The sequence below is a fragment of the Pinus tabuliformis genome, chromosome 6 (genome assembly GCF_031772625.1).
Source record: "Pinus tabuliformis cultivar Carrire ecotype Pingquan chromosome 6, CPIR1, whole genome shotgun sequence".
Classification (NCBI taxonomy): domain Eukaryota; kingdom Viridiplantae; phylum Streptophyta; class Pinopsida; order Pinales; family Pinaceae; genus Pinus; species Pinus tabuliformis.
In genome coordinates, this window is record NC_142292.1 from 1,293,432,919 (window position 1) to 1,293,459,316 (window position 26,398).

At 42.9% G+C, this 26,398-nt stretch overlaps 1 protein-coding gene across 2 annotated transcripts in view; it reads right to left on the reverse strand.

Annotated features, from left to right (window-relative positions):
- Positions 1 to 24,418, reverse strand: part of LOC149263344 (uncharacterized) — a 197,706-nt gene extending 173,288 nt beyond the window's left edge. The window contains exons 1-2 of one of the 2 annotated variants that reach the window (XM_089426156.1): positions 24,109 to 24,418; positions 23,722 to 24,000 (exon numbers count right to left, since the gene is read on the reverse strand). In XM_089426156.1, coding sequence (XP_089282282.1) covers positions 23,722 to 24,000; positions 24,109 to 24,254 — 425 coding nt within the window. In that variant the 5' untranslated portion in view covers positions 24,255 to 24,418. Of the gene's footprint in view, positions 1 to 23,721; positions 24,001 to 24,108 lie in introns of those variants that run through there. The other variant, XM_089426158.1, reaches the window with a different exon arrangement.
- Positions 24,419 to 26,398: the final 1,980 nt, after the last annotated feature.

The following is a 26,398-nucleotide window of genomic DNA, read 5'->3' on the forward strand; positions in this document are numbered from 1 at the left end:
AAGTTCAATTGTGTCCAAACTTGAACCATGAAAACCAATAACCTTGGTATGTTGAACATTGGAAACAAGTACACACCATATCCAAATCACTAAAAATTTAAAAATTTGAAGAAATTGTAGAATTATATTTAAAATGTCTAATCATTTCCTCTAACTCATATTTTCCAAATAAATATATCAATCCCAGTTTTCTCTTCCAACACATTACAGTTTAGACACACCTTTAAAGCATAGAGAACTTGTGTGAAATTTCAACTCAGATAAATATGTATGGGCAATTCGATACAACAAGGTTTGAGACCAATTTTCTTACCCTTGAAAAAAACGCAAAATCATGTAATACACAGTTGTAATGACTTTGTAAAATAGGATCTGTTACCCTTGCATAATTTGCTTTTGAGTTGTAATAAGTTTGTAAAATAGGACATGTTACCATTGTGTAATTTGCTCCTAAGTAGTAATGACTTTGTAAGATAGGACCTGTTACTACTCTTTGCTCTTCCTTTATACCAATTCTCAATGCTCCTTGCTCCACAGAGCATCCTTTCGGCTTTAGCAAAAGAAACCTACAAATTCCTATGGGAAGGTGGTAAGGAAAGCTCCAAAAAAATCCCTTTTGCTTAAATGGGCTCTGGTGAAGGCCCCTAAAAATCATGGGGGTTTGGGAATACGAGATCCATTGCTAATGAATAAGGCAATAGGAGCAAAACTAGTTTGGAGATTTGTCACCCAAGAAGAAGACTGGTGGAAAGCAGTCTTGAAGGAAAAATATGTTCAAGGAGAAAGAGCTCGATGCCTGGAATCCATCCAGATAATGAAAGGATGTTCCTCAATCTAGAAATTATTTGTTTCAACATCCCCCCTCATCCGCTTAGGGTTGTATTGGAAGCCAAGAAATGGTAACAGTATTAATCTATGGACTAATAAGATTATGGACCAGCAGCCTCTTGAGCAATTTCTTGAATTCCTTCCCTTGCAAGAATATTTTTGTTCTCAAAGAAAATTTACATTGGCTAACATCTCCAATTCGGACGAAGATGGAAAATGGATGAATTGGAACTTAAGGAATGTTCCACTAAATCTCCAGTGATTGGCTGCCAAGCTCCATGAACGGATGATAGGTTGTGCGCCTTGGAGAAACGCGGATGAAGATCAAATCAGTTGGAATGCTTCATATTATTTAGTAAAGGAAGGCTATGCGGCTTTGTTCTTTCGGTCCAACGTGCCTCCAAAGTTTGGCATTTGGCAAAAAATATGGAAGACTAATGGTAATCCAAAGGTGAATTCTTTCAGTTGGCTCCTTGCACATAAGAAAATATTGACAGTTGAGAACCTTAGAAAGAGAGGCATCCATGGCCCCTCAAGATGCTCTCTCCGCAAGAAGCAAGTGGAAGATACCTATTGTTGACCACTACGTGTCAACTACCCATAGCAGTACACCCCCTTTTCAACAAAAGGGATAGCGCTTGATCGACGTGTCCGTGCCATTCGACTGTCGTCATCAGCCCGATTATGTTATGTTGTAAACCCAATCTGCATGTGTAAATTGTAAATAATCTTAGCAAATCTGAGTCATGTATGTAAATTGCCTAGGCAAACCTAATTTTCTAGTGATAATCTACGTCCCTGAAGGTTCTTTGTCTCACCAATCCATGATCGGCAAAGTTTTCCTTCAGCCTAACCCCAAAGCCGGAATGGATTTTGTTATTAGAATCTTAGGGGAATCCTAGTGTGCTTCGAGTCTATGTAAAAGTAATTTGGAAATAACTCTAACTATTTGGTTAGGTTATTACAAATTGCTTGATCTGCTAGATTATATGTGTCGCAAAATTGGGTGGTCTATGAGGGTCTATGTCAAATGGGTTTTCCCCCTTGAGATGTAAAATTGTAAAAGTCATGATGTCAATTGTCTTGAGGGTTAGAAAATGTTTTAATCCCCTCATAATGTCCTAAGTCCTAAGTCCTAGGTCCTAGGAGATTTTTCCAAAGGCTGAGTTCGAGGATCCAAAAATTAAAAAATAAATAATAAAATTAAAAAATAAAATAATAATAATAATAAATCAAAGTTTTGAGAAAATAAATGCAAAGTTTTAATTTTTTAAATATATTAAAATGCATTTAAAATCTCGACGGATGGGATTAAAAGGGATTTTGATCCTCATCAACGGTCGAGATCATTTTGACATGGATCACTTGAACTAGCCGTTCGGAAATTTTCCTTTAAATAGGGTGTCAGGGGTCATTTGAGATCGGATTCGATCTGAGAGTCTAGTGCTAAAGAAAGCTCTCTTGTAGTCATTTTTTGTGCAATAAAGAAAGACTTTGGGGTTGGAAAAAAAAAAAAAAAAATCATAAAAGATTTTAGTTTTAATGTTTTGGTTCATTTTTTTATTTAAGTTTAAATTTTGATAAAAAAATCATAAACAGTTTAGTTTTTCATTTTTTTGCTTTGATTTTTAGATTTATTTGATTTTAGGATTTAGTTTTTTTAATAATTTTAAATTTCCTTTAGTTTTGTTTTATTTTAAGCTTAGAATTTTATAAAAAATATATAAAATTTAAAAAATTTTGGAAAAGCTTAGCTAAAAATTGAAAAATCATTTTGGTGTCTTTTTGTGGTATCTATGTGCCACTTTTCCATAGTTAAATGCATTTAAATGTTTATTTGAAGTTAGCTATGTGAAAGTGGTAACTGGTCAACATTTAAATTTTATGATCATTTAAAGCATTTAATTTTTCTTGAAGTTTAGTTGCTGGATAATTGTTAAAGCATTGTGCATTTATCGAACATCTTGCATTGCTTGGAATATTTGATGATAGATGATTGTTTTACATGGTTCATATTTCTGCAACATTTAATAAATAGTCATTTAACCATTAACTCCATAAGGCACTGGTACATTAATTTCTAAATCAATCAAGTGCTAAATCTCTTTGCTATGTCTCCCAACCCAACTGGTCCACAGTTGGTCTTCATTCATCCCATAGGGTCTACCCCCCTTAGCCTCGAGAGACGGCTTAAATGGAGAGGTCGGGGATCAAGGTGACAACCCCCGGTCTAAGCGTTGTCCTGACAATCTGTGCGACAACACCTATCATAATTTTTTGGAATGTGACTATACAAAAAAGGTATGGACGGAGTCAACATCTCCTCTCCACAGCAACATCAAATGGCCCTCTGCTCTGCAAGAATTCTTCTCCTCTTGGGCAAAAAATTACAAAGGCAGTCTTATACAGAAACCTCTTCTCAAAATGTATTGGGAAGCCCTCCCCAAATTTATATGCTAGAAAGTTTGGCTTGCCAGGAATAATGCAATCTTTAATAACAAGCTTACTCCTCCCCAAAGCACCAAAAGTAAAGCATCATCATTATGGGCCGAATTTGAATCACAAAAGCATGATCGAAGCTCCCCCTTGAAAGAGTTGGATCAGCGGAAGCAAGTATGGCTCAATAAATTGGTAGGTATGGATAACAACCCACAAATTACTAGTTGGAATCAGCAAAAGATGGGAGAATGTTGGAAGCTTAGAATGACAGATGTAGAATTCAAAACCTGGAAGAATAGTAGACAAGGATGGATTTTCTATTTTGATGGGGCATCCAAACAAAATCCAAGAGTGGCAAGAGGGGGAGGGGCTCTTTATGGCCCTAAGGATGATGAAGTGTTCAAGTACTCATGGGGACTTGGTCATATGACAAATAATCAAGCAAAGATTCATGGTATTTATCAAGGTCTCTTGATTGCCAAAGAAAAGCAGGTGAAAGAGCTCACAATCATGGTAGACTCCCTCCTTATTTTACAACATTTTGTTAAAGGTTTTGTTACCCACAAAAAGTGGGAGACCCTATAGGAGATATTTTTCTCCCTTGATCTCTTCTGGTCAACAACCAACCGCCCCTGAGAGCCACTATTAGCTAATTTGATATGCCATCCATATCTATGCCACCTGCATCAGTCATATGTTTCCTCGCCCATTTACCAAGAGCACATGTTGGAAGGTGGGCTTCTGATCAAAAGGTACTTTATTCATTTTGCAGTCAAGTGCTTATGGTTATTTGTATTTGGGCATTTTGACATGGATTATAGGGTAACTTGGAAGAAAGAAAGGTCTTGGTCGTGATCATGTTCCCTCACCTTAAATGGGGGGTTAACTTTCAATCCTAGTCCAGTGGTGTAATGTTCCTATGTAGGAATGCAAGTGATATACAAGCATACAATCAATTCAGCAAACTTAAAAACGAAATAAACACTAAGCACCCATGGAAATGCTGGAAGTAAGGAACTGCTGAGCCATTTTATTACTTCTTCAAGAGCAAAATACAATAGTAAATAGAATGGTGCACCTAAGCTTGTCTCAATGGACAAGTATGACCAAACCCAGGTTAGCAATAGTTGAACTGAAGGCTGCTACAACTGTTGCACCAAACTGCACTCCTCTACCCAGAAAACTGCTCTTTTTGCTGACTTAGAAGTGCTGGAATCACTACTTCCCGTACTCAAAAAATTATGAGATTTGAGCTCCTGACTCCTTGGCCTAAACCCAAAAAAACCCATGAAGAAATTTAGCTGGTTTAGACTACAAAAATTTGACCCCCAACGAGCCCAACTTCAACTGCAACTGCAAAACTTGGCCTGTTGGATTCTGACTGTAAAACCTCTTGGAAAGTGTCCAAAAATGTTGGGTTGATCCCTCCTACAAATCTCCTGACTTCCTGAACGAGTTTCCGGGCTGTAGCTCTTGCCCTCAAGACCCACGAAATTGTTGAACTAGCCCTTTGCGCTGTCTCCCAAGCCTGGAATACGAATTGCTGGGTTGTTGGCTTCTTTGGCTCCAAAACTCTCACTGAATGTTGGCCTAATGTTGTCCTTTAGATTCCTTGGCTCCTTCGGCAAGTGGCTGATCCAATGTGGCTCAATCTCCCTTTGTGTGTTCTCCCTGTGGCCCAGAAATATGCATTCCTTGAGTGTAGCTGAGTGATGGTGTTGTAGAAACTCCCCAGATCTCTTGAAAACGCTGGTGGAACTGCCTTCCTAGGGCAGGCACTCGAAGTCCCCTGAAGGTAAGGTTGAATCTCCCGCTTGAGAGATTCATGGCTGAATAGCCAGTTGACTCAACTAAGCAGCTGAGCAAACAGTGAAGTAAATTCGATATGCAAGGTGAATGAATGATCCAAATGAGAGCCTCCTACTTTTGTCTTCGTGGGCCTTCCTTGCCTCATTTGGGCCCCTCCAATCAACATTTTGAATTCCCTCAAAGCCATTTGAATGGCCTAGTTCGAATTCCCACGTGGGTGGTCCCCACCGTCCACTAGTAATCAAATTAAGCCGAAATTTCTCCTAAGTCCCTAAGTCGAAACTACTGGGTCCTTTTCCTTAGCCAAAAATGTGCAAAAATGTGTAAAGATGACCTGTTACAAATGTGTTTGAGAAGGGACATGACAGTCCTCCCCTCCCAAATGTTGCTTATCCTCAAGCAACCTCAGAGATGGGTGCTCCAAAATGTGCTCACCCTCCCAAGTGGCATCCTCATCCGGCAAGTTCTTCCAACGTGCTAAGAACTCCCTGATGGTCTTGCTCCTCAGCTTCCACTCCCTCCTCTCCAAGATGGTCTCAGGCTCCAAAACTAAGTGGCCCTCATCATCCAGTGGGGATAACTCTACTGCTGCTGTCACATGTTGCCCCAGCACCTTTTTAAGGCACGAGACATGAAATACATTGTGAATCTTGCTCCTCGGAGGTAGCTCCAGCTTGTAGGCCACCTCTCCAACTCGTCTGATCACCCGGTATGGCCCATAGAAGCGGGGTTGTAGCTTCTTGGCCCCCTTCTGCTTCAATGTGGATTGCATGTACGGTTGTAGCTAGAGGCACACCAAGTCCCCCTCCTCGAAATGCCTCTATGTCTGGTGTCGGTCTGCGTACACCTTCTGTTGGTTCTATATTGTCACCAAGTTATCCTTGAGAGCCTTGAGGATGTCTTGGCCCTCTTGGATCCAATCGTTGGCCTTTGGGGCCCGACTGTCTCCAAAAGCAACATCAGCAAAAGATAATGCATCATATCCATACAAGGCACGGAAAGGAGTCATACCAATGGACATGTGGTGGGTGGTGTTGTAGCAGTACTCGCCCAAATGCAGCCACCAGATCCAAGCCCTCTATTGTCCTGTCACGTAGTTCCTCAAATACCCCTCCAGCCACTGATTAACTCGCTCTGTCTAGCCATCTGTCTGGGGGTGGTAGCTCGTGCTAGGAGTGAGCTCAGTACCGACCAATCTGAAAAGCTCCTGCCAAAAACCTCCCATGAACCTGTTATCCCTGTCACTCACAATGTTCTTAGGAAGCCTGTGTAATCGGAAGATCTCCCTAAAGAACATCTCTACAACCTATGCAGCCGAATACTTGGTGGGGATGGCGAAAAAGTGGGCATATTTGGTCAACCGGTCGACCACTACATAAATGCAGTCCTTGCCTTGCACTGTGGGGAGCCTTGTGATGAAATCCATAGATATGCTTTCCCATTTCCCCTCGGGGATGGGAAGTGGTTGTAGCAATCCTGCAGGGTGAATCAACTCCCCCTTGTTCCGCTGACATGCCTCACACTCCTGTACGTGCTTCAGCACGTCCCCCTTGAGGCCCTTCCATGTGAATCTCTCCCTAACTGCCATATATGTCTTTCGGAACCCCTGGTGCCCGGACAATGGCGAGTCATGTGCTGCCTGGAGCACTCTCTCCCTCAACTGCGAGTTGGGCACCAGAAAAATGCACCCCTTGTAATAGATGACCTCATCCATCACTCGGTAGTGCTCATCTGCGTGGGTACCCTCCAAGATCTCGCATGCCCTCCTATCCTTGGAGTACTCCACCAGTAGTTGAGCCTTCCAATCATGGCAGATGCTTATGAGTGATAGACCAGCGAGTCTTCGTGAAAGAGCATCGGCCACCACATTGTGCTTTCCACACACATACTATATATCGAAGTCATAGGCCTACACCTTGCTGACCCGTCTCTGCTACCTGTCGTTGAGGCCCTGCTGCCCCATGAAGTGACGAAGACTGTTGTGATCAGTCTTCACCCAAAACTTGTTGCCTACCAAGTACTGTCGAAATTTGGCCAATGCATGCATGATGGCCAACATCTCTTTGTCATATATGGAATATGACCACTCATGTGGTAGGAGCTTCCGACTCTCGAAAGCAATGGGATGCCCATCTTGTGATAGAACTGCTCCAACTCCCTCCACGGATGCATCACACTCCACGGTGAAGGGCTAGGAAAAATCTGGAAGTGCCAAGACTGGACAACTGCTCATCACCTCCTTGAGGCGATCAAAGGTTACCTGTGCTCCATTAGTCCATGCAAAAGCCCCTCTCTTGGTCAAATCTGTCAAGGGTGTTGCTAGCTATGAAAACCCCTTGACGAACTTCCCATAGTAGGTGCAGATACCAAAGAAACCCCTCAGCATTGTCACATCTCAGGGCACTGGCCAATCACAGATAGCTCATATCTTTTCCTCATGGACCTTCACCCCATCAGCACTGATGATATTCCCTAAATAGAGCATCTCTATCAAGCCAAACTCGCACTTGGATAGTTTGCCATAAAACTGCTGCTCCTCCAAGATACGTAGCACCTCCTCCAAGTGCTCGAGATGCTCCTCCCACGTCCTGTTGTAAATCAAAATATCATCAAAGAAAACCAGCACAAACCTCCTCAACTGTCTCCGGAAGACATGGTTCATTCACGAATGGAAGGTAGCCGGAGCGTTGGTCAACCCAAATGGCATGACTAGGAACTCGAAGTGCCCATAATGGCACCGGAAAGCTGTCTTGGGGATGTCTTGATCCCTCACCCTGATCTTGTGGTACCCCGAACGCAGATCGATCTTAGAGAAGTACTTGGCTCCTCTAAGCTCATCCATCAACTCATCTATGCGGGGGATGGGGTACCTGTTCTTCAGTGTCTTCTGGTTGAGGGCCCAATAGTCAATGCACATGCATAAGGTCCCATCCTTCTTCTTCACCAATACTACTGAAGAAGCGAAGGGACTGGAACTTGGCCTGATATGGCCCAATGCCAACAGCTCCTGAATGGCCCTCTCAATCTCATCCTTATAGGCCTTAGGATGCCTATAAGGGGTAGTGATCAATACCTGCACACCTGGCTCCAACTCAATAGTGTGCTTGAATCCCCTATCTAGCGACTGCCCTGGTGGAATATCCTGAAACACGACTGCGTATTTGTCCAGCAAGGCCTGTATGTTTGGTGGTGGTGGCTAGGCCTATCCCCCAACCTCCGAAATCCTTAGCTCCATTGTCCATGCGATGTCTCCATGTCACAGATCTGCCTCCATCCTGTGGGCTGAGACTGTCTGGGGTGGATAGGAATGCATGCCTCTGAGAACTATTGATTTGCCATCCGACCCGGTGAACTCCATCTCTAGTTTCTTCCAGTCAGTAGTGACTCGCCCAAGGGAGTACAGCCACTAGACACCCTTCACCACATTGGTGTTTGGCACATCGACCACAAAGAAGTGGTCTGTCATCGAGTAGTTCCCCATAACTGCTATCAATGCAGGCACATGCCAAGTACACTGCATGGTACAGTCACTTGGTACTAGGACTGAAAAGCCCTCAAACTCAGTCATGGTGAGGCCCCTCCTCTGAACCAATTGGGCATCTATGAAGTTGTGGGTAGCCCCACTGTCAACTAGGACTGACACCCGTTGTCCCTGTATGGTGCCTCTGATCCTCAATGTCAAGAATTTGGGGATCTCGCATAAAGAAGCAAGGACTCCCCCGGATGGGGCAAAGGATGCCCCTCCCTGTGGAGGTGGTGGTGGTGGCCCCCTATTTGTCGGACTCTCACCATCTCCCACACCACACTCCTGCTCCAACTCGTCCTCCTGGTCACTGTCTGAAAAGACCTCAATATAATGTGCTTTGCCAACAGTGCACTGATGGCCTGGTGCCCAGGGCTCCCTGCAAGTGAAGCACAACTTCCTCCTCCTGAGGTCCTTCCGTGTCTCATCATCCAGCTGCCCCCACCCCTGGGTGGTTCTCTGAGGTGGAGGTCTAGTGTCATGCCCCTTCTGTGGAAAAGGGGTCCATGCAGGGAAAGGCGCTCTAGTCTTGGGGATGGTCGCCTGTAGATCTCTAGTGCACAAAACTACCTCTTGTAGTGTGGAGGGTATGCGTGACTTCACCAGTCCACGCAGGGGCTCAAGTAAGCCCTCAATGAAGGTGTATACCCTCCGAGCCTTTGATAGATCTAGAACCATCACTGGCACTCGCAGAAACTCTTAAATATACTGCTCTCGGTTGCCCGTCTAGCGCAGTTGGGTTAACTTCCTGAAATGGACCTTCGGATCCCTCTAGTCAAAACGTTCCACCACCCTCCTAGTGAAATCCTCATAAGAAGCCACATTGGCATGCCCCAGGGTGGCCAAGCCATGAAACCACCAGTCATGGGCTTCCCCCTCCATGTGCAGCGTGGCCATCTTGATGGCTTCCTGTTCTGTCATCCGGTTGAGCTGGAAGTAGGTGTCCATCTTCTCAACCCAAGCCCTAGCAGTGCACTTGGCAGTGCCATTGAATGTAGGGAAGTACATCCTCCCTATGGTCCTCTGCAGCTCATAGCTCTGTGTACCCTGTCCTCCATAGCCCTTGCTCTTCTCATTCTGCTTGAGCTTGCAGAAATCTCTGAAAGAGAGTGCTTCCCTAAAGTTTGCATCCATAGATTGCCACTCTCTGAAATGATCTCCCATCTGTGTGAGATCTTCACCCCTTGCTAGTACGAAAGAGGGTTGTGTGGCTTGAGTTGGCCCACTAGTTGATGGGTGTTGTGCTGCTAGTGAGGGGTGATCGAATGGCTGGGAGGCTCCAAAAGTTTCCCCAAATAGAAACCCTCTAGGGGTGGTTCTCTCTCTGTTCTGCATCTTTATCTCCTCCAGCATCTCTTTCTGGCCCTTGGCTAAGTCATTCAAAGCCTTCAGGAGGCTGTCGAAAGCCATCTCTTCCCTTCTCTTGGGTTCCACCATGTTCTCCTCTTCTACCACTGCTTCCCCCTATCCTCCATGTCTGGAGTAATCTCCAGATCTCTTTCTCTACTCCGGTACCTCTGCCTTTTGTATGTGATGTTTTGCTGGTCCCCTTCTCTCATAGGAGAAAATCCCCACAGTTGAGCCAAGACCTAGGCTCTGATACCACTATAATGTTCCTATGTAGGAATGCAAGTGATATACAAGCATACAATCAGTTCAGCAAACAGAAAAACGAAATAGACACTAAGAACCCATGGAAATGTTGGAAATAAGGAATTGCTAAGCCATTTTATTACTTCTTCAAGAGCAAAATATAATAGTAAATAGAATGGTGCACCTGGGCTTGTCTCAATGGACAAGCATGACCAAACCCAGGTGAGCAATAGTTGAACTAAAGGCTGCTACAACTGTTGCACCAAACTGCACTCCGTTGCCGAGAAAACTGCTCTTTCTGCTGACTTCGAAGGGCTGGAATCACTACTTCTCGTACTCAGAAAATTATGACATTCGAGCTCTTGAATCCTTGGCCTAAACCCGGAAAAACCCATGAAAGAATTTGGATGGTTCAAACCTCAGAAATTCGACCCCCAACAAGCCCAACTTTAGTTGCAACTACAAAACTCGGACTGTTGGATTCTGACTGTAAAACCTCCTAGAAAGTGTCCAAAAATGTTGGGTTGATCCCTCCTACAGATCTCCTAACTTCCCAGATGAGTTTCCGGGCTGTAGCTCTTGCCCTCAAGACCCACGAAATTGTTGAACTGGCCCTCTGCGTTGTCTCCCAAGCCTGGAATTCGAACTGCTGGGTTGCTGGCTTCTTTGGCTCCAAAACTCTCACTGAATGTTGGCCTAATGTTGTCCTTCAGATTCCTTGGCTCCTCCGGCAAGTGGCTGATCCAATGTGGCTCAATCTCCCTCTGTGTGTTCTCCTTGTGGCCCAGAAATACGCATTCCCTGAGTGTAGCTGAGTGATGGCGCTGTAGAAACTCCCCTAATCTCCTGAAAATGTTGGTGGAATTGCCTTCCTAGGGCGGGAACTCGAAGTCCCCCGAAGGTAAGGTTGAATCTCCTGCTTGAGAGATTTGTGGTTGAACAACCAGTTGACTCGGCTAAGCAGCTGAGCAAACAGTCAAGTAAATTCGATATGCAAGGTGAATGAATGATCCAAATGAGAGCCTCCTCCTCCTTTTGTCTTCGTGGGCCTTCCTTGCCTCATCTGGGCCCCTCCAATCAACGTTTCGAATTCCCTCTAAGCCATTCGAATGGCCTAGTTCGAATTCCCACGTGGGTGGCCCCCACCTTCCACTAGCAAACAAATTAAGCCGAAATTTCTCCTAAGTCCCTAAGCTGAAATTGTTGGGTCCTTTTCCTTAGCCAAAAATGTGCAAAAATGTATATAGATGACATGTTACAAATGTGTTTGAGAAGGAACATGACAAGTGGGACCTCCCCTAATGGCCCAAGGGGTATCGGAGGGGCACTACTTGGGAAGCCAGGATTGAGATAGCGCAGCCCCATCTCTCCCTATTCCATACTTACCACTTTCCATCTCACATTACAAGTCCTATTCCACGTCCATTCTTTGGGTTCAACTGACCACTGGTTTGTTGGGATTTGACACCAACACATCCTCATACCTAGGTAGGGCCCGGAAATGTACCCTGGGAAGTTGATGCAGCTAAAAGAAACAAAAAGAGCATATGATGACCACAAGAAAAACAAAAGAAAAATCAAAATGCAAAAGATGATTGAGACTTACAAATTAGCATGTGGGCAAAGGCCAAGCATGAGCTCTACCTCAATCATATGGCCATCACCCGATTCCTTGGCCAATGTTGCCCTATCTCATAGAAGACAAGAAACCCTTGCATGTCCCAACCCTGATGCACGATGAACTGTCCCATCCCTAAGGGGGTGATAACTGGGGTGATAACTACTATACATCATACAAAGAAGGCTTCCATTCCTTGAGCTACAAGCAATAATACAAAGAAGAATCAGGACAAAAGTAAAAAGCATTTAGAGGGGTGGATAAACAAAGGCCGAAGGAACTCATACATCCACAATTGCTCCCTCCTCACATCTATACACCTAGGATGAGGCATTCCATCATAGTCGGTCCCTTTGAGTCTTGACCATGGCACTTGGCCATGAAGTCTTTCCCCTTCGTTCCATAATTATTCACATGGGACCTATTGATTGGACGTTGTACCAATGACATGTCACTTCCCCTTGGGGGTTGAGAACACTTAATAGGATCATCTATTAACCACTCCTACCTAGGGAGGTAACACCATTACATGACTAAGGCCCCAATTTTGGAAGAGAAGCCTTATATGAAGTGTTAATTTACCCATTTCTTTCAAGTTTAATTCACTTAGATGCAATAATGATTAAATGTACCTAATCGTGAAAGTTGTAGCACTGGATATTGTGTGTAATTGATAGGTGTTTCCGTCTAGGCAACTTAATTGGGGTCCAAGTCCTACAGAGGGATATATTGACACCCGCAAGTGATGCGTTGAGAGCCATAGGACTCTAGATAGTTATAGAGTGTCATTTGTATCCATGGGCACCTTCAGCACCCATAGAGCTCCTACGCTTTGCCCTATATAATTTATGGGATGATGCACCTGGACCAACATGCCCCCAATTGGCTTAGCAGTACTACATGGTCAGGTAGTTGATCCAAGGCTCAAATGAGGTTTGTCTCATACCTTGGGACATGGGAAGGCTAGCACCATATTTAGTGCACTCAACATTGGAGCAAAATCGGGCATATTGACCGAAGGGAGACCCATGAGACCCATTTTGTGCCCCAAACCAAAAATTAGGGGCCATGAGATGATTTTGACACAAATCCAGGGGCCAACCCCTAGAAGGTGAATTTAGAGGGCCTTCTACACAAGTTAAGGCACTCAAGGTCCTTAACACAAGCCCTAAGGAGGTATCCTCTAGCATGACATCAACAATTCAACTTGCACATGTGGAGATTTATTTTATTTCACAAAGGCTACTAGGTCGGCTTGTGGCCTAGACTACTGTTTTCCCATTATTTTAATTGTTGGAGGGGCTAGTAGGCTAATTAGGCATTCGTATGGCTCATATAAGTATAGAAACATATCATTGTAACTTCTCATCATCACACCCTTGGATTTTCAGCCTCATTAGAGGAATTTAGACTTGTTCTCTTGTGGATGAATTGGATATCTTGGATGCATTTTGATATTTGGAGCAGATCTTGGATATTCTTTGGAGCTATTCTTTGGTATAATGGATGGAAATCTTGCATTTTATCTTGTAAGTGCACCTAATTGTTGAAAAATTATTTCTCAATGTCTAATGTATGGAATAATTGATTCTAGGTTATGCTAAATTGTGCACTAATTTGTTGAAAATTAATTGAATTGCCTCTAGGTGAATGTTGCATGCATTACTCATACATAAGATGTAATGAATTGTTCTAGTGGTAAACTCCTAGTAGCTTTCCCTTGAAAATCCATTTTTCCATTCAATAGGTAAAAGCTTGAAATTTTCTTGCTAGGGCATCAAATTTCGACCTCTATAGAAACATTTTTGGCTAATCTATCTCATCCTTGACTCCATTCTCCCAAGGGACAAGGAACTGGTCCAATTGGTTGGTGATCATACTCTATTCTTATCCATATTTTCTCTCTCCTAATTCAGCCCTTTCAAGGCCAAGCTAGGAAACTAGGGCTTGGTGTGAATCCCTAGGCAAGTAGAGTTTTGGTGGTTGGAGAGCCTAAACATCAAGGGGATAGTATTTGCCACAAAATCTATCCTTTTGGTGGGCATCCACTTCAATTTCATCCATAAAATTTCTTGCCCTAGTTGTTTTCCTAAGAGGGAAACCCTAGTTTTGCCTTGCTTCAACTTAAGGGCTTTCTTAAAGGTTTCATGAGCCTTGGCATTGTTGGAAACCTTTTCTCTTAGCCTTGACCTTTGGAAACTCCAGCACTCGTCAAATTTATCAAACCCTAGGTCTTGTGCCTTCTTTCCTAGGTCTCATCATAGAAAGTGAATTGTCTCCTTGTGGAGCCTTGAACCTAAATTGTGCCTTTCTTGAAGAGCTCCTAGTGAGGTCATCTTACATATTAACCTTAGAATACCTAACATAAGTGATCTCTTTCCTACCGAGACTCCTCCCATCAGTGAAAGTCCATAAAGAGCAAGGGGTTTTGGCTGTGGTGATAATGGGCCACTACCCCATTGTTGTCTCTTGGTCTAGTTTATGCCTTGTAGGGTTTCCCTCTCCAAGGCCTGCTAGATTTTGCGGCAACATTTTTGGCGTCGTTGACGAGGACATGAAGCGTGTGTCTTGTCCCCATATGACCATATAGATCCTTATTTGGCGACTCCATTGTAAGAACGAAGCCCTTGTTCTTCATTAAACATCAAATTCAATGCTTTTAGGGTGAAGCAAGCATCTCTCAAGGCATTTTGAATTCACCCTAGTGACGACACATTTTAAGATTATGAAAGTTCGCATGGGTCACTGGGGGAGCCTCTTCTACATGTTTCATAACGATGATCCTCAACCATGTAGTCATGATGTCACCAATATCCAAGAGAAGCTCGATATCCATCTTAAAGAATATCTTGGGAGCCATGGAATTCATGAATCTCCCCAACACCTTGAAAAGGGGTTGTGGTTTTTCTCAAGGTACAATGACCTTGAATCGCCTTGTTCTTCCCATAACAATTAAGGAAATATAAATTTGCCATTCATCTCCTCCTACCGTTTGAAACATGACTCTGAGAATATTGATGAGGAACATATGCTCAAGGTTGCGCTTCATCGAAAGTTTATGAGCTTGATTGTTGAATTTTCCATTCTTTCTTTGTAAGAAAGGATCCAATGGCATGGGTTGGATTCCTCCTTTCCCTCCTCATCCATGATCCTTGATGCATGGTTCTCTTATTTTCCCACCTCCCACCCTTGTCATTCATCAAGCCAATCTAGCAAAGGAGGATGTGATATTTTGATGTCCTATCTCACAAGAACTCATATGAACAAAAGATGCTATATTATCTAATGATATGTTGGTTACATTGGTTGACCGTTGTATGACTATACTTAGCTCATGCATCGTATGCTAGCATTGCATGGTAGAGTAGGTGCATCACATATTCCTTTGCATAGCCAATATCATCTCATGTTCTCATGCTAGAATAGATTGCATTTAGATTAGATTTGCACTTACTCTAGATTTACTTTTCTGTATGGCTTTATTATTTTGATGAACATTGTCAATTACCGTACGCCCAATGCACATGCTCCCAAACAGTTGCATTGTAGTGTGCAAGTTACAAGTCTGCTGTCCTAGGAGATTGTTGGAGTTCTCGTGAGCTACTAGTTCGAGTACATGGATCATGTGCTCTATGATGAGCTCATGTCCCAGTTGGAGCCAAATGTTAACCATCAAAAGTCGGTGACCTTATAGGATAAATTTTCCTCCCTTGATCTCTTTCAGTAGTAGCCAACATCCCCTCAAAGCCACTAGTAGGCAATGTGATGTGCCATCCATATCTCTGCCACCTGCATCAGTCATATGTTTCCTCGTCTATTTGCCAAGAGCACATGTTGGAAGGTGGGCTTCTGATCAAAAGGTACTTTATTCATTTTGCAATCGGGTGCTTATGCTTGTTTGTATTTGGGCATTTTGACATGGATTATAGGGTAACTTGGAAGAAAGCAAGGTCTTAACCATGATCTTGTTCCCTCACCTTAAATGGGGGATTAACTTTCAATCCTAGTCCAATGGGACATCCCCTAATGGCCCAATGGGTATAGGAGGGGAACTACTTGGGAAGCCATGATTGAGATAGTGTAGCCCCATCTCTCCCTATTCCATACTTAACACTTTCCATCTCACATTACAAGCCCCTATTCCACCTTCATTCTTCAGGTTCAACTGATCACTAGTTCATTGGGATTTGTGTAATGTCCCTTCCTAAAATAATTTTCCTTAGGTTTGTTTTCACAATTTTGGCATTTTTGTTGACTATGGGACCCACAAATTTTTGGAGAAGGACTTAGGAAAATGGGGAGGCTGAAATCTTTTTGCTAGTGGAGCATGGGGACCACACGCATTGGTAAAACACACTTGCCTAGGAGGAAATTCGAATTGCCAAGGAAGGGAGTTGAAAAGCTTGTTGGAGGGACCTGCATGGAAAAAGGTAGCGCCAAAATTATAAATAGAAGAAGCTCAACCACTTTTGGGGTCTTTTGTCAATCATATTTTCTATTGTTGCTCGAGCTGCTTAGTCGGGTCACAGTGTTGTTTAGCACAGAGTTTTCCAAGGGGAGAGCTCACCCTTCTTTCGGTGGACTACGAGTGCCACCCTAGGGAGGTAAGATTGTGCCAAGTTAGAGAAGAGTTTGGAGGGATTCAGAGCTACACACATAGCCCTTCTCTCAGCCAATGCATATTCCAGGAGGACACAGGAGGGAATCACGCTTTGCTCATTTCAGCTATCTTCCGGGTGGTGTTTGCTGAGAGAAATTTGGCATAGGAGCTTCAAGGGAAGATCAGGCTAATTGATGAGTTTTGGGGCAGGAGGTTGTTGATTGGAGGCAATACGAATTTGTACATCCAGGGCCTGCGGAATAGCCATTTTCTAGGCACACGTGGGAGTCTAAGGGGAGTGCTTTGGAGCTGGGTTTTGCCGGGAGAAATAAGGAGAACTTTGTGGTAGTGAGACTCGGCATTTTGGGAGTGATTGGAGGGATTTTTCAGGGAGTTTGCAGACAGGCCATATTTTCCAACCATTGGAGGAGGGTGTGGTAGTTGGGGCCAAATTTTGAGGGTCAGAACCAGACCAAACCCTTTATGGGTATTGGTGCTCGGGCTATTTGAGAGGAGCTTGCGGCTAATTTTACAGAATTTTCTGAGCACCAAAGATGGGCTTTCCAGTAGTATCTTTCTAGCAGGCAGTGTAGTTTTCTGGGGCAACACAAGGCATCATTGGAGCAACTCATTCTCTCACCTGGGCATTCTATTTTATCAACTGGGTCTTGTCAAGCTTGCCATTGAGGAAAGCCCAGGTGCACTCCTTCCATACCATTGTACTCTTGCTCCAATTATTTAATAAAATGGCTCAATTGGATGACATTTCTGAAGTTTTTATGGGTGTTCACTGAATTTTCTGAATTTTTGTGTTGCATGTACTATTTTGCTTTGCATATCATTGTTTTTCCTAATTAGGAACATTACAATTTGACACCCACACATCGTCATACTTGGGTAGGGCCCGAAAATGTACCCTGGGAGGTTGATGCAACTAAAATAAACGAAAAGAGCATACGACGGCCACAAGAAAAAGAAAAGAAAAACCAAAAATGCAAAATATGGTCGGGTCTTACAAATTAGCATGTGGGCAAAAGCCAAGCATGAACTCCACCTCACTCATATGGCCATCACTCGGTTGTTGGCCAATATTGCCCTATCTCACAGAAGACAAGGAACCCTTGCATGTATCAACCCCTGATGGGCGATGAACTACCCCATCCCTAAGGGGGTAATAAATGTTATACATCATACAAAGCAAGCTCTCATTCCTTGAGCTACGAGCAGTGATACAAAGAAGAAACAAGAAAAAGTAAAAAACATTTAGAGGGGTGGAAAAACAAAGGTCGAGGTAACTCATGCATCCACGATTGCTCCCGCCTCACATCTATACACCCAAAATGAGGTACTCCATCGTAGTCAGTCCCTTTGACCATGGCACTTGGCCATAAAGTCTTTTCCCTTCCGTTCCATAATTATTCACATGGCACCTATCGATTGCACGGTGGACCAAGGACATGTGTTAAATTATGGTATGTTCTATGCTTAGAGAAGTTTACTTCTTTTCTTTTTATTAGCCACAGATTAGCAATCACATATACATTAAGTAAAGTGCAAATAGAACATTAAACAATCAATAGAAAACAAGCCAAGACAAGAGACACAAGATGTGGCGGCTAGCTAGGGACAAACCCCAATGCGGGGAAACCCTTTGATCAAATCTTCTTTTATCTTCAATAGTTCAGCAAAGAGAAATAATACAAAATCAGAATTCTGTAATTTTATATCAACAGCAGCAAACCCTAGATCAACAAAGTCAAACTTGGTCAAACGAGTTGAAATTGACCTCCAATATGCTTGGTCAATTTCTGGTCAACTAGCCCTCGAACAACTTGAAGAAACAGCCCTTGAACAGCCCCAAAAACACAGTCAAACTGTTGTTGACTAAAGTCAACCTGCTGCCCAAAACTAGGGCAGTCAACGTTGGTCAAACTTGTGGACGGATTACCTCGAGTTTTGTGCCAAAATCTGCGACCTGCCTAGGAGAGGCAGCCACACCAAAACCGCACCCTTGATGAGTCAATGCTTGGTCAACACAAGTCAAAGAGACCTTCAGCAGCTACTGCATCCTCCTTTCAACGTCCTCCTTGCCCTAATGTGTCCTCCTTCTTCCCACGTGTGGGTTGCTCCTTATATAACCTAAAGCTAAGGAGAGAAAGAGAAGAATGAGTGAGATGAGATGATGAGAAAATGAATCAACCTCTCTTGTATTTATATGATTCACTAGGCATGTGTGCCACACGTTTAACTGTTGGCTGAACTTGACAATTTGTCAAGTAAATACAAATAAATTCATATCTCCATAAATACTTGTCGGAATCGGATGATCTTTAGATCAATCCTACACCTCTCGACAAGAGGAATCTAGGAAAAATATCAGCTGCCATAAATGAGGTGACCCACATGGATTTTGGCCCTAGTTGCCAATTTTAACACTCCCTCTCAACTAGGGAGAACTCCATCTGCAATCCGTCTGACCGTCGCTACTATCCCAGCCATCAAATGCACTGCTTGGCCCTGCTTTGCTCTGCTCTGCTTTGCTCAAACTATGAAGAAGAAGAAATGATCGAGGATGTATCATACCATCCTCCACTGACCCGAAGTCAGTCTCAGAGTGTGTCATACCACTCTCACTGATCCCAGATCAATGGAGGTCATCCTAGCATAGGGAGTACAGTAGATACAACGATGCGTCCATCGATAGTACTACTAATGGTCCCTAACCCCATTTCCCTACTCATTGATCAAATGAGAGGTACTTCCCATGAGTCCCAAACTGCATGGGTAGGATGCCTCAACAGGAGAACTAATCATCCTGTCCACAGGAGAACGAATCATCCTGTCCAACAGTCGCCACAGGAGAACTAATCATCCTGTCCAACAGTCGCCACAGGAGAACTAATCATCCTGGCCCACAGGAGAACTAATCATCCTATTCCACAGTCGCCACGGAGAACTAATCATCCTGACCCACAAGAGAACTAATCATCCTGTTCCACAGTCGCTATGAAGAACTAATCATCCTGGCCCACAAGAGAACTAATCATCCTGTCCTACAGTCACCACGGGGTGTCACAGGGGAAGGTTGAACCTTTCACCCTGTACATAGTGCACCACCAAGGGATGGTGAGTCGCCCTGTGGTCGCATGTCGCTCCAAGAAGTACCCCACGCCCCCCTGGAGCTCCCAGAGCTCAATACATCATACTTGACCCTCATAAGAGGGTCTCTAAATGACACCAAGTCGTTCTCGGAAAGTCAAAAATTTGACCTTTCCCAAGGGCTTTGTCAAAATGTCGACGACCTATTTATCTGTACTGATATGTTGGAGCCTTATTGCTCCCCGCTGCACCATATCCCGAATATAGTGGTACCTAATATCGATATGCTTGGAGCAATCATGAAATACGGGATTCTCTGATAAACGAATCCCGCTCTGGTTGTCACACAGGATCACGGTGGTATCCAATGTAAATCCAAACAGCTCACTGAAGAGCTTTCGCAACCAGACCGCCTCACAGGAGGCCATACTAGCAACAATGTACTTTGCCTCGGCGGTGCTCAAAGCCACCGACTTCTGCTTCTTGCTCATCCAGGATATCGAGGCAAATCCCAAAGAGAAACAGCACCCGAAAGTGCTCTTTCGGTCCACCACACTGCCTGCCCAATCAGCATCGGTATATCCAAGTAGTCTCACATCTCCGGCAATGTATCTCAACCCATGAGTGATTGTGCCACGAAGATATCTCAACAGATTCTTGGCACCAATCCAATGTGTGTGGTAAAACTCAACCATATGTTGACTCAACGTGTTGCCTTCAAAGCATATATTCGGACGGGAGTTCACCAAGAACATCAATGCTCCGACGAGTTGACAATACTCGATAGCATTTCGTAAAACAGGTCTGGCAGCACTATCGCTTAACTTCTTGAAGTCAAGCTCCGTCAGGGTAGTCACGGGCTTGCAGTCCACCATACCAAATCTCTCCAATATCTTCACCACATATTTTCCTTGAGATAGGAAAATCTCCCCTAGCTTTTGCCAAACTTCTAGTCCTAGGAAATAGTCAATCAGTCCTAGGTCCTTCATCTCAAATTTAGAAGCCAACTCCCTCTTACATTTGTGAATGAGAGGGTCTGCACCTGTTAGAAAGAGGTCGTCAACGTACAACACTAGTTTGAGAGGATTGTCATCTTCAACCTTAAAGTAAAGGTTAGGGTCAGCTTCACTCCTAGTGAATCCCAACTTCATCAAGTAGCTATCGATCCTCTCATACCACACTCGAGGTGCTTGCTTCAGCCCATAGAGGACCTTCTTCAACCTGCACACATGAGATTCTCGATCATGAATTTCAAATCCTTCAGGTTGCTCCACATAGAACTCCTCTTTGATCGAACCATGCAAGAACGCGATCTTCACATCCATCTGATGTAGGTTCCATCCTTGCGAAGCAGCAAGGGCTATGATCGAGCGAATGGTGGTATATCGGGCAACAGGTGCAAATATCTCGTCATAGTCTATACCTTCCTTCTGAGAGAAGCCACGAGCGACAAAACGAGCCTTATACTTTTCCGCACTTCCATCAACTGCATGCTTTATCTTGTAAAGCCATTTCGAAGTGACAACTGCTTTGTCCTGGGGTCTAGGGACCACATCCCAGACATCGTTTTTCATGATGGACTCATATTCCTCAGTCATAGCATCCTTCCATACTTGATGCTTGACAGCTTCTGCGAATGACGAAGGCTCATTTTGGATGATCGTGCTCATGATGGTCAAGTATCCCTGATACCTGGTCGGCTTCTTACTTTCCCGAAAGGTTCCCCTGGGTGCAACGTGCCCTTCAGCATCATCAAGTGTCCCCCTTAGCCATGAAGGCCTCTTCCTAGAAGAGGAAGGCTCTTGCGGAGGGGGATCAATAGGATCCATAGGTTCTTCCACATCAGGCATCGTCTCATCTTCCTTTTCCTTTGGTTCCCTGGTGTCAGCTTCTTTAGATCCCCTTTGAGTAGGAAGATTGTCAACTTTGCTAAGAGCCATATCTTCGTCAAAGGTGACATCATGGCTAATCTTGATTTCCCTTTGACCAGCCACATAGATTCTATAGCCCTTAGTGTTTTCGCTATAGCCCACGAAGATTCCTTTCTTTCCAAATGCACCCAATTTATTCCTCTTCTCCTTCGGCACATGAAAATATACAGGACTTCCAAAAATTCTAAACTGAGATATATCAAGTTTCTTACTACTGAACATCTCTTCAGGAGTGAAGCATAGCACGAACAACTTCCACAATCGTATGATTCTTCCTTTCTGCCACACCATTCTGCTCAGGAGTATATGGTGTTGTAGTCTCCCTCTTAATGCCAGCCTCTTTGCAAAAGTCATGGAACTCATTGGATTCATACTCAGTCCCATTATCAGTCCTTAAGATCTTGATCTTCTTTTCGGTTTGATTCTCGATCAAGGCTTTGAAGTGACGAAACCAAGTGAACACTTCATCCGGATCTTGCGAGAATAATCATCTGTAAAAGTGAGGTAATATAAATATCCTTCCAAAGAGTTCACGGGCATCATTCCAGATATGTCTAAGTGAACCAACTGCAATATATCGGAGGTATTGCTTTAGCTTGAGGGGAATGGTCCCCTTTTGAGCTTCCCTTCAGCACGTCCAGGACATACACCTTCTTGCTCTACTTGGAACTCGAGCATCCCTGTCACTATTTGTCTTGCATTGGGTAGAGCTTTATAATGAAGGTGAGCAAACCTCTGATGCCATAGTTCGGACTGAAGTGATGTGTCACAAGACATGACACCCAACGGACTTCCTCCGACTTGATATAATGAATCGACTCGAAACCCAAGAGTGAAAGCTTCCTTAAAATTCTTTTTCCATACACGTACCTTGCCATCAATGAAGGTTACCTTGTAGCCTTTGTCCTCCATTGCCAAAACGGACACCAGGTTCTTTTTGAGATCAGGTACATATAGGACTTCTTGCAAATGAATTGTATTACCCTGATTCAATTGAAGAGTGACATTCCCTACGCCTTTCACGGGATATTTTGCATTGTCCCCAAGAACAATTTCCAGGTTGGTCTCCTTTTCTATCAGATTGGAGAGAGCTTCTTTGTAGCCAATGAAGTGCCTTGAGGCACCACTATCAATAAGCCAATTTCCCAGCGAGTCCGGGGGAGCAGTGGTAGAGAGGGCCGGCCCGGACAAACCCCCGCAAGTTTTTTAATCAACTCATGATTTTATCACGATTTTACAATTTAATTTTGATTTTTCCACTTTCGAAAAATTCGCCAAAAACCCGGCTGATAAAATCATCTGGTTGAAAAACTGGCGATTTGTTGATTTTATTGGAATTTAACCCTGATTTTGGTAACACTGGTCCAAAGCAACTAAAATTTGCAACTAAGATGGGGGAATTGGGTAGCACTGAGAGGTCAGCAAGCAAGAATAAGAAATAAGGTTAACTTAGAATTCAAGATCTCAAACAAACGTAAGGCTTGAAGCAACTATGTGGTGGCTTATGGGATCCAGTGCATTAACACTGATGTGATAGCACCCTCCTAGCACAACGTATTAGCAATAACAAAATTGTCAGTTTCCATATGTAGTATTTCCCAAAAACGTTATGTGGTGACCATTATGCTCTCCATGGGACTCTCACCTATAACGCTGGTATGATTGCATCCGCCTAGTGTGGCAGCTGAGCCAAAAAGAACAGTTGTAAGTTTCTGTAAGCAGAGTTTTCCAAAAAGAAAAAAAACAATGTCGTGGTTGGCCTGCTTTCCATGGGACTCTCTTCGAAAACTCAAAAGTCCTCACAACCTTCACAAGGCTGCCTGCCTGGACTCCATAACAAGTTGAAGAAGAAGAAGTCATCACAAAGAAGGAAGGAATCGCCAGCCTTGGCCTTTTTGACAGCTTAGTATTTGAATTTTGAAGCTTAGTATTTGAATTTTGATTTTCAGAGAAGGAATAGCCTCCCTTGGCCTTCTGACAAATTAGTTTCAAATTTTGAAATTATGTGCTCAAAGTATATGCAGATATCTGATATCTCGTATGCCTGATTGCCCACTGGTGAAGAGGTTCAATTTTCATGAAGTACATTTCTAACTTTGTCCACCGACCACTGGGTAAAAGTAAAAGCCTGGATGTAGGTGTGAACTATTATTCGAGCTAATAAAAAGTATAATAGCGTAAACAGCCACTCGCCAAAACAAAAATCACCTAACCCAATGTTTTTTAGCCCCTTTCACATGTACTCATATGGAGTGGGGGAGCAGATGATTGCAGTAAATACCGGTGAGGTAACGACTTGAGGAACTCCCATCTGTCCCGGTAATCATCGTCGTCCTGCTCCTGCAGATTTCTCGCCATTTCCTGTTTGTAGTGGTCGTTTCCCTCTGCCCTGCTGCATAATGATGGTAATGATAACACCTCAAGCTCCTCAAAAGGTGCTTCCTGGTGTTGCTGCGTTTCTTCTTCTCCTCCTACCGATGACATTTTCTGAGCAGCACAATTTGGAGATGGGCAGAAGTGAGGAGATGTAATGTTACTCCGAGTCTTCGTTGTCTTCGTCCTGATGAAGTATGGGCATTAATAATCGAATCCACAGTAAACAAAACAGATAGACAGATAAGACAACCAAGTGGCAGAGAGAGAGATGAGGATGGAATGAACAGTGAACCTCCAATTAGAGAATGCTCCAGAGAAAGGAGCATTTGAAGTCCCGGAAGCAATTCCAAGGCGCCGATGAAGCAAACACTTCACAGAGCAAGTGAGAGTTCCCTGCAATGAACCTCCAAATAGAGAATGCTCCAGAAAAAGGAGCATTTGAAGTCCCAATTAAAGAATGCTCCAGAGAAAGGAGCATTTGAAGTCCCGGAAGCAATTCCAAGGCGCCAATCAAGTAAACACTCGACAGAGCAAGTGAATAAGTTTCAGCGATCAACTATGAAGGGCTCGCGAGGAGTTTCACCTACCTCATTTCTACATGCTTTCCCTAACCCTTTAATATAAAAAATTATGAAATTGGTAAACATTAATACTTCTCGAATTACCTGGATAATATTTTTTTAATCGGTGTTGGGTAAAATTTAGTCAGAAATTTAGAAGAATTATGGAAACCGTAAATACCATTTATTTAGATTACAGATTTTGAAAAAAAAATTCACCTCATTAGATGCATTTATATATTAAAAAGGAGTTGTCTATAATGGGACTTTTTGAAGATTCCGGTGACGGAATCCGGCGAAGAAATTGAGGTCAAATCTTGATTTTCTTGCAGTTAAAATGGTTTTTTAACTGCATATTTGGATTCAGCACCCTGAAAAACCCCTGGGACGCTTTCATTGTGCAGAAACTAGCTATCAAACTTGCGATTCCAATAATTCCTGCCGGATTTCGACCGGAAAAATCTGCCAGAAAGGCTTTCAAAAAGTCGCGTTATAGACAACTCCTATTAAAAATGCAATCTTAACGATGCAAAATTGTTATTTTGAAACAGAATGTCTAAACATATAGAGGCATGGTAACTGAAAATAGATATCATATGAACGAAAACTTTAGGGAAGATTACATCTTTCCTATGTTCAATTTTTAAGAGTTTATTTGACACTTTAAAGTAGGTATTAGGTATGACATTTTAAGGCAAATATGAGAGCATTTGGAGATAGGGGTTGAAGTTATGGCTTATGGTTATTAATGTGGCCACATTGTAGTGTATAGAATTTGTATTTCGTAATTACAATGTGTTAAGTTTTAGGATAGAATTTGTATTTTGTAATTTCAATGGGTTACGTTTAGGACAATGGGAAGGATGCTTGAGTTCAAGAGTTAATATGAAGGATTTATTTCTACATGCTTGAGTGTAAGAGTTAATATGAAGGAATCTTACATGCTTGAATGTAATAGTTGATATAAGCATGTAGGAGCTAATATGAAGGAATCTTACATGCTTAATGTAATAGTTAATATGAAGGACTTTTGCACATTTGAATGTGAGAGTTAACATGAAGGATTTTGACATGCTTGAATACAAGAATTAATATGAAGGATACTTTAAAATTCAAGTGTAAAAGTTAATGTTTTTTAGTTAGCCAATGGCTTATGGTTTAGAAATGTGATTTTGAGATACTTTAACTTAATTATGTTATCTCTTTTAATTATTTTTTGGATTTCATATGAATATGATCACTATATTATTTGTCATCCATCTTGATGCTTTTAGAGTGGATGAATTGGAGGAATTAACTTACAAGACCATTTTTAACAATGGGTCACAGTTTGACGAATTGGAATTTGAAACCTTCTAGAAACAGTTTGAGGCATTAAATGGCATTTTTGGGGGAGTAAAACTTTATTACTTATATGCCTCACCCCCTATTGCTATTCTACACTCAAATTCCTTTCCAATGGCATAAGAAATACCTCAAACGAAGTTTGTATGCAAAAGTTATGCCACCCAAAAGTTGACCTTCCTATTTTAACCACCATAATTCGAGAGGATGTCGCGTCGACCCATATTATTCATGGAAAAGGAGGTAGACATGTGATCATAATGAAGAAAATTCTACAAGAGTCAATATTTAAACTTTAGTTAAGAGTTGAAGGAGACAAACTTAACCACTAGTAGTCTATTGAGCATTGTGATTATCGGGCCACTGGGAGGAAAAGGGGTTTTATTCTATTCAAACGTTTTTGTCCCATAGATGAGAAAAGTAGCTAAGAGGGATAGAGATAAAAAAAACAAGGAGGTTTTGTGTATTGTAGTATCCCATGGGCCACGGGTTTCACTCCTTTGTACTTGCATCCATTTCCATCTAGAGAAAGAGGAAGCACAAAATCATCATCTTCCAATTGGGTTTTCTCCCGTAAGGGTTTCCCAGATCATATCTTGTGTTCGTTGTTGTTTGTAAGTCTTATTTCTCTATTCTCTTGTTGAAAATGGCAACAAGAATATCCTGAATTAATTTTCC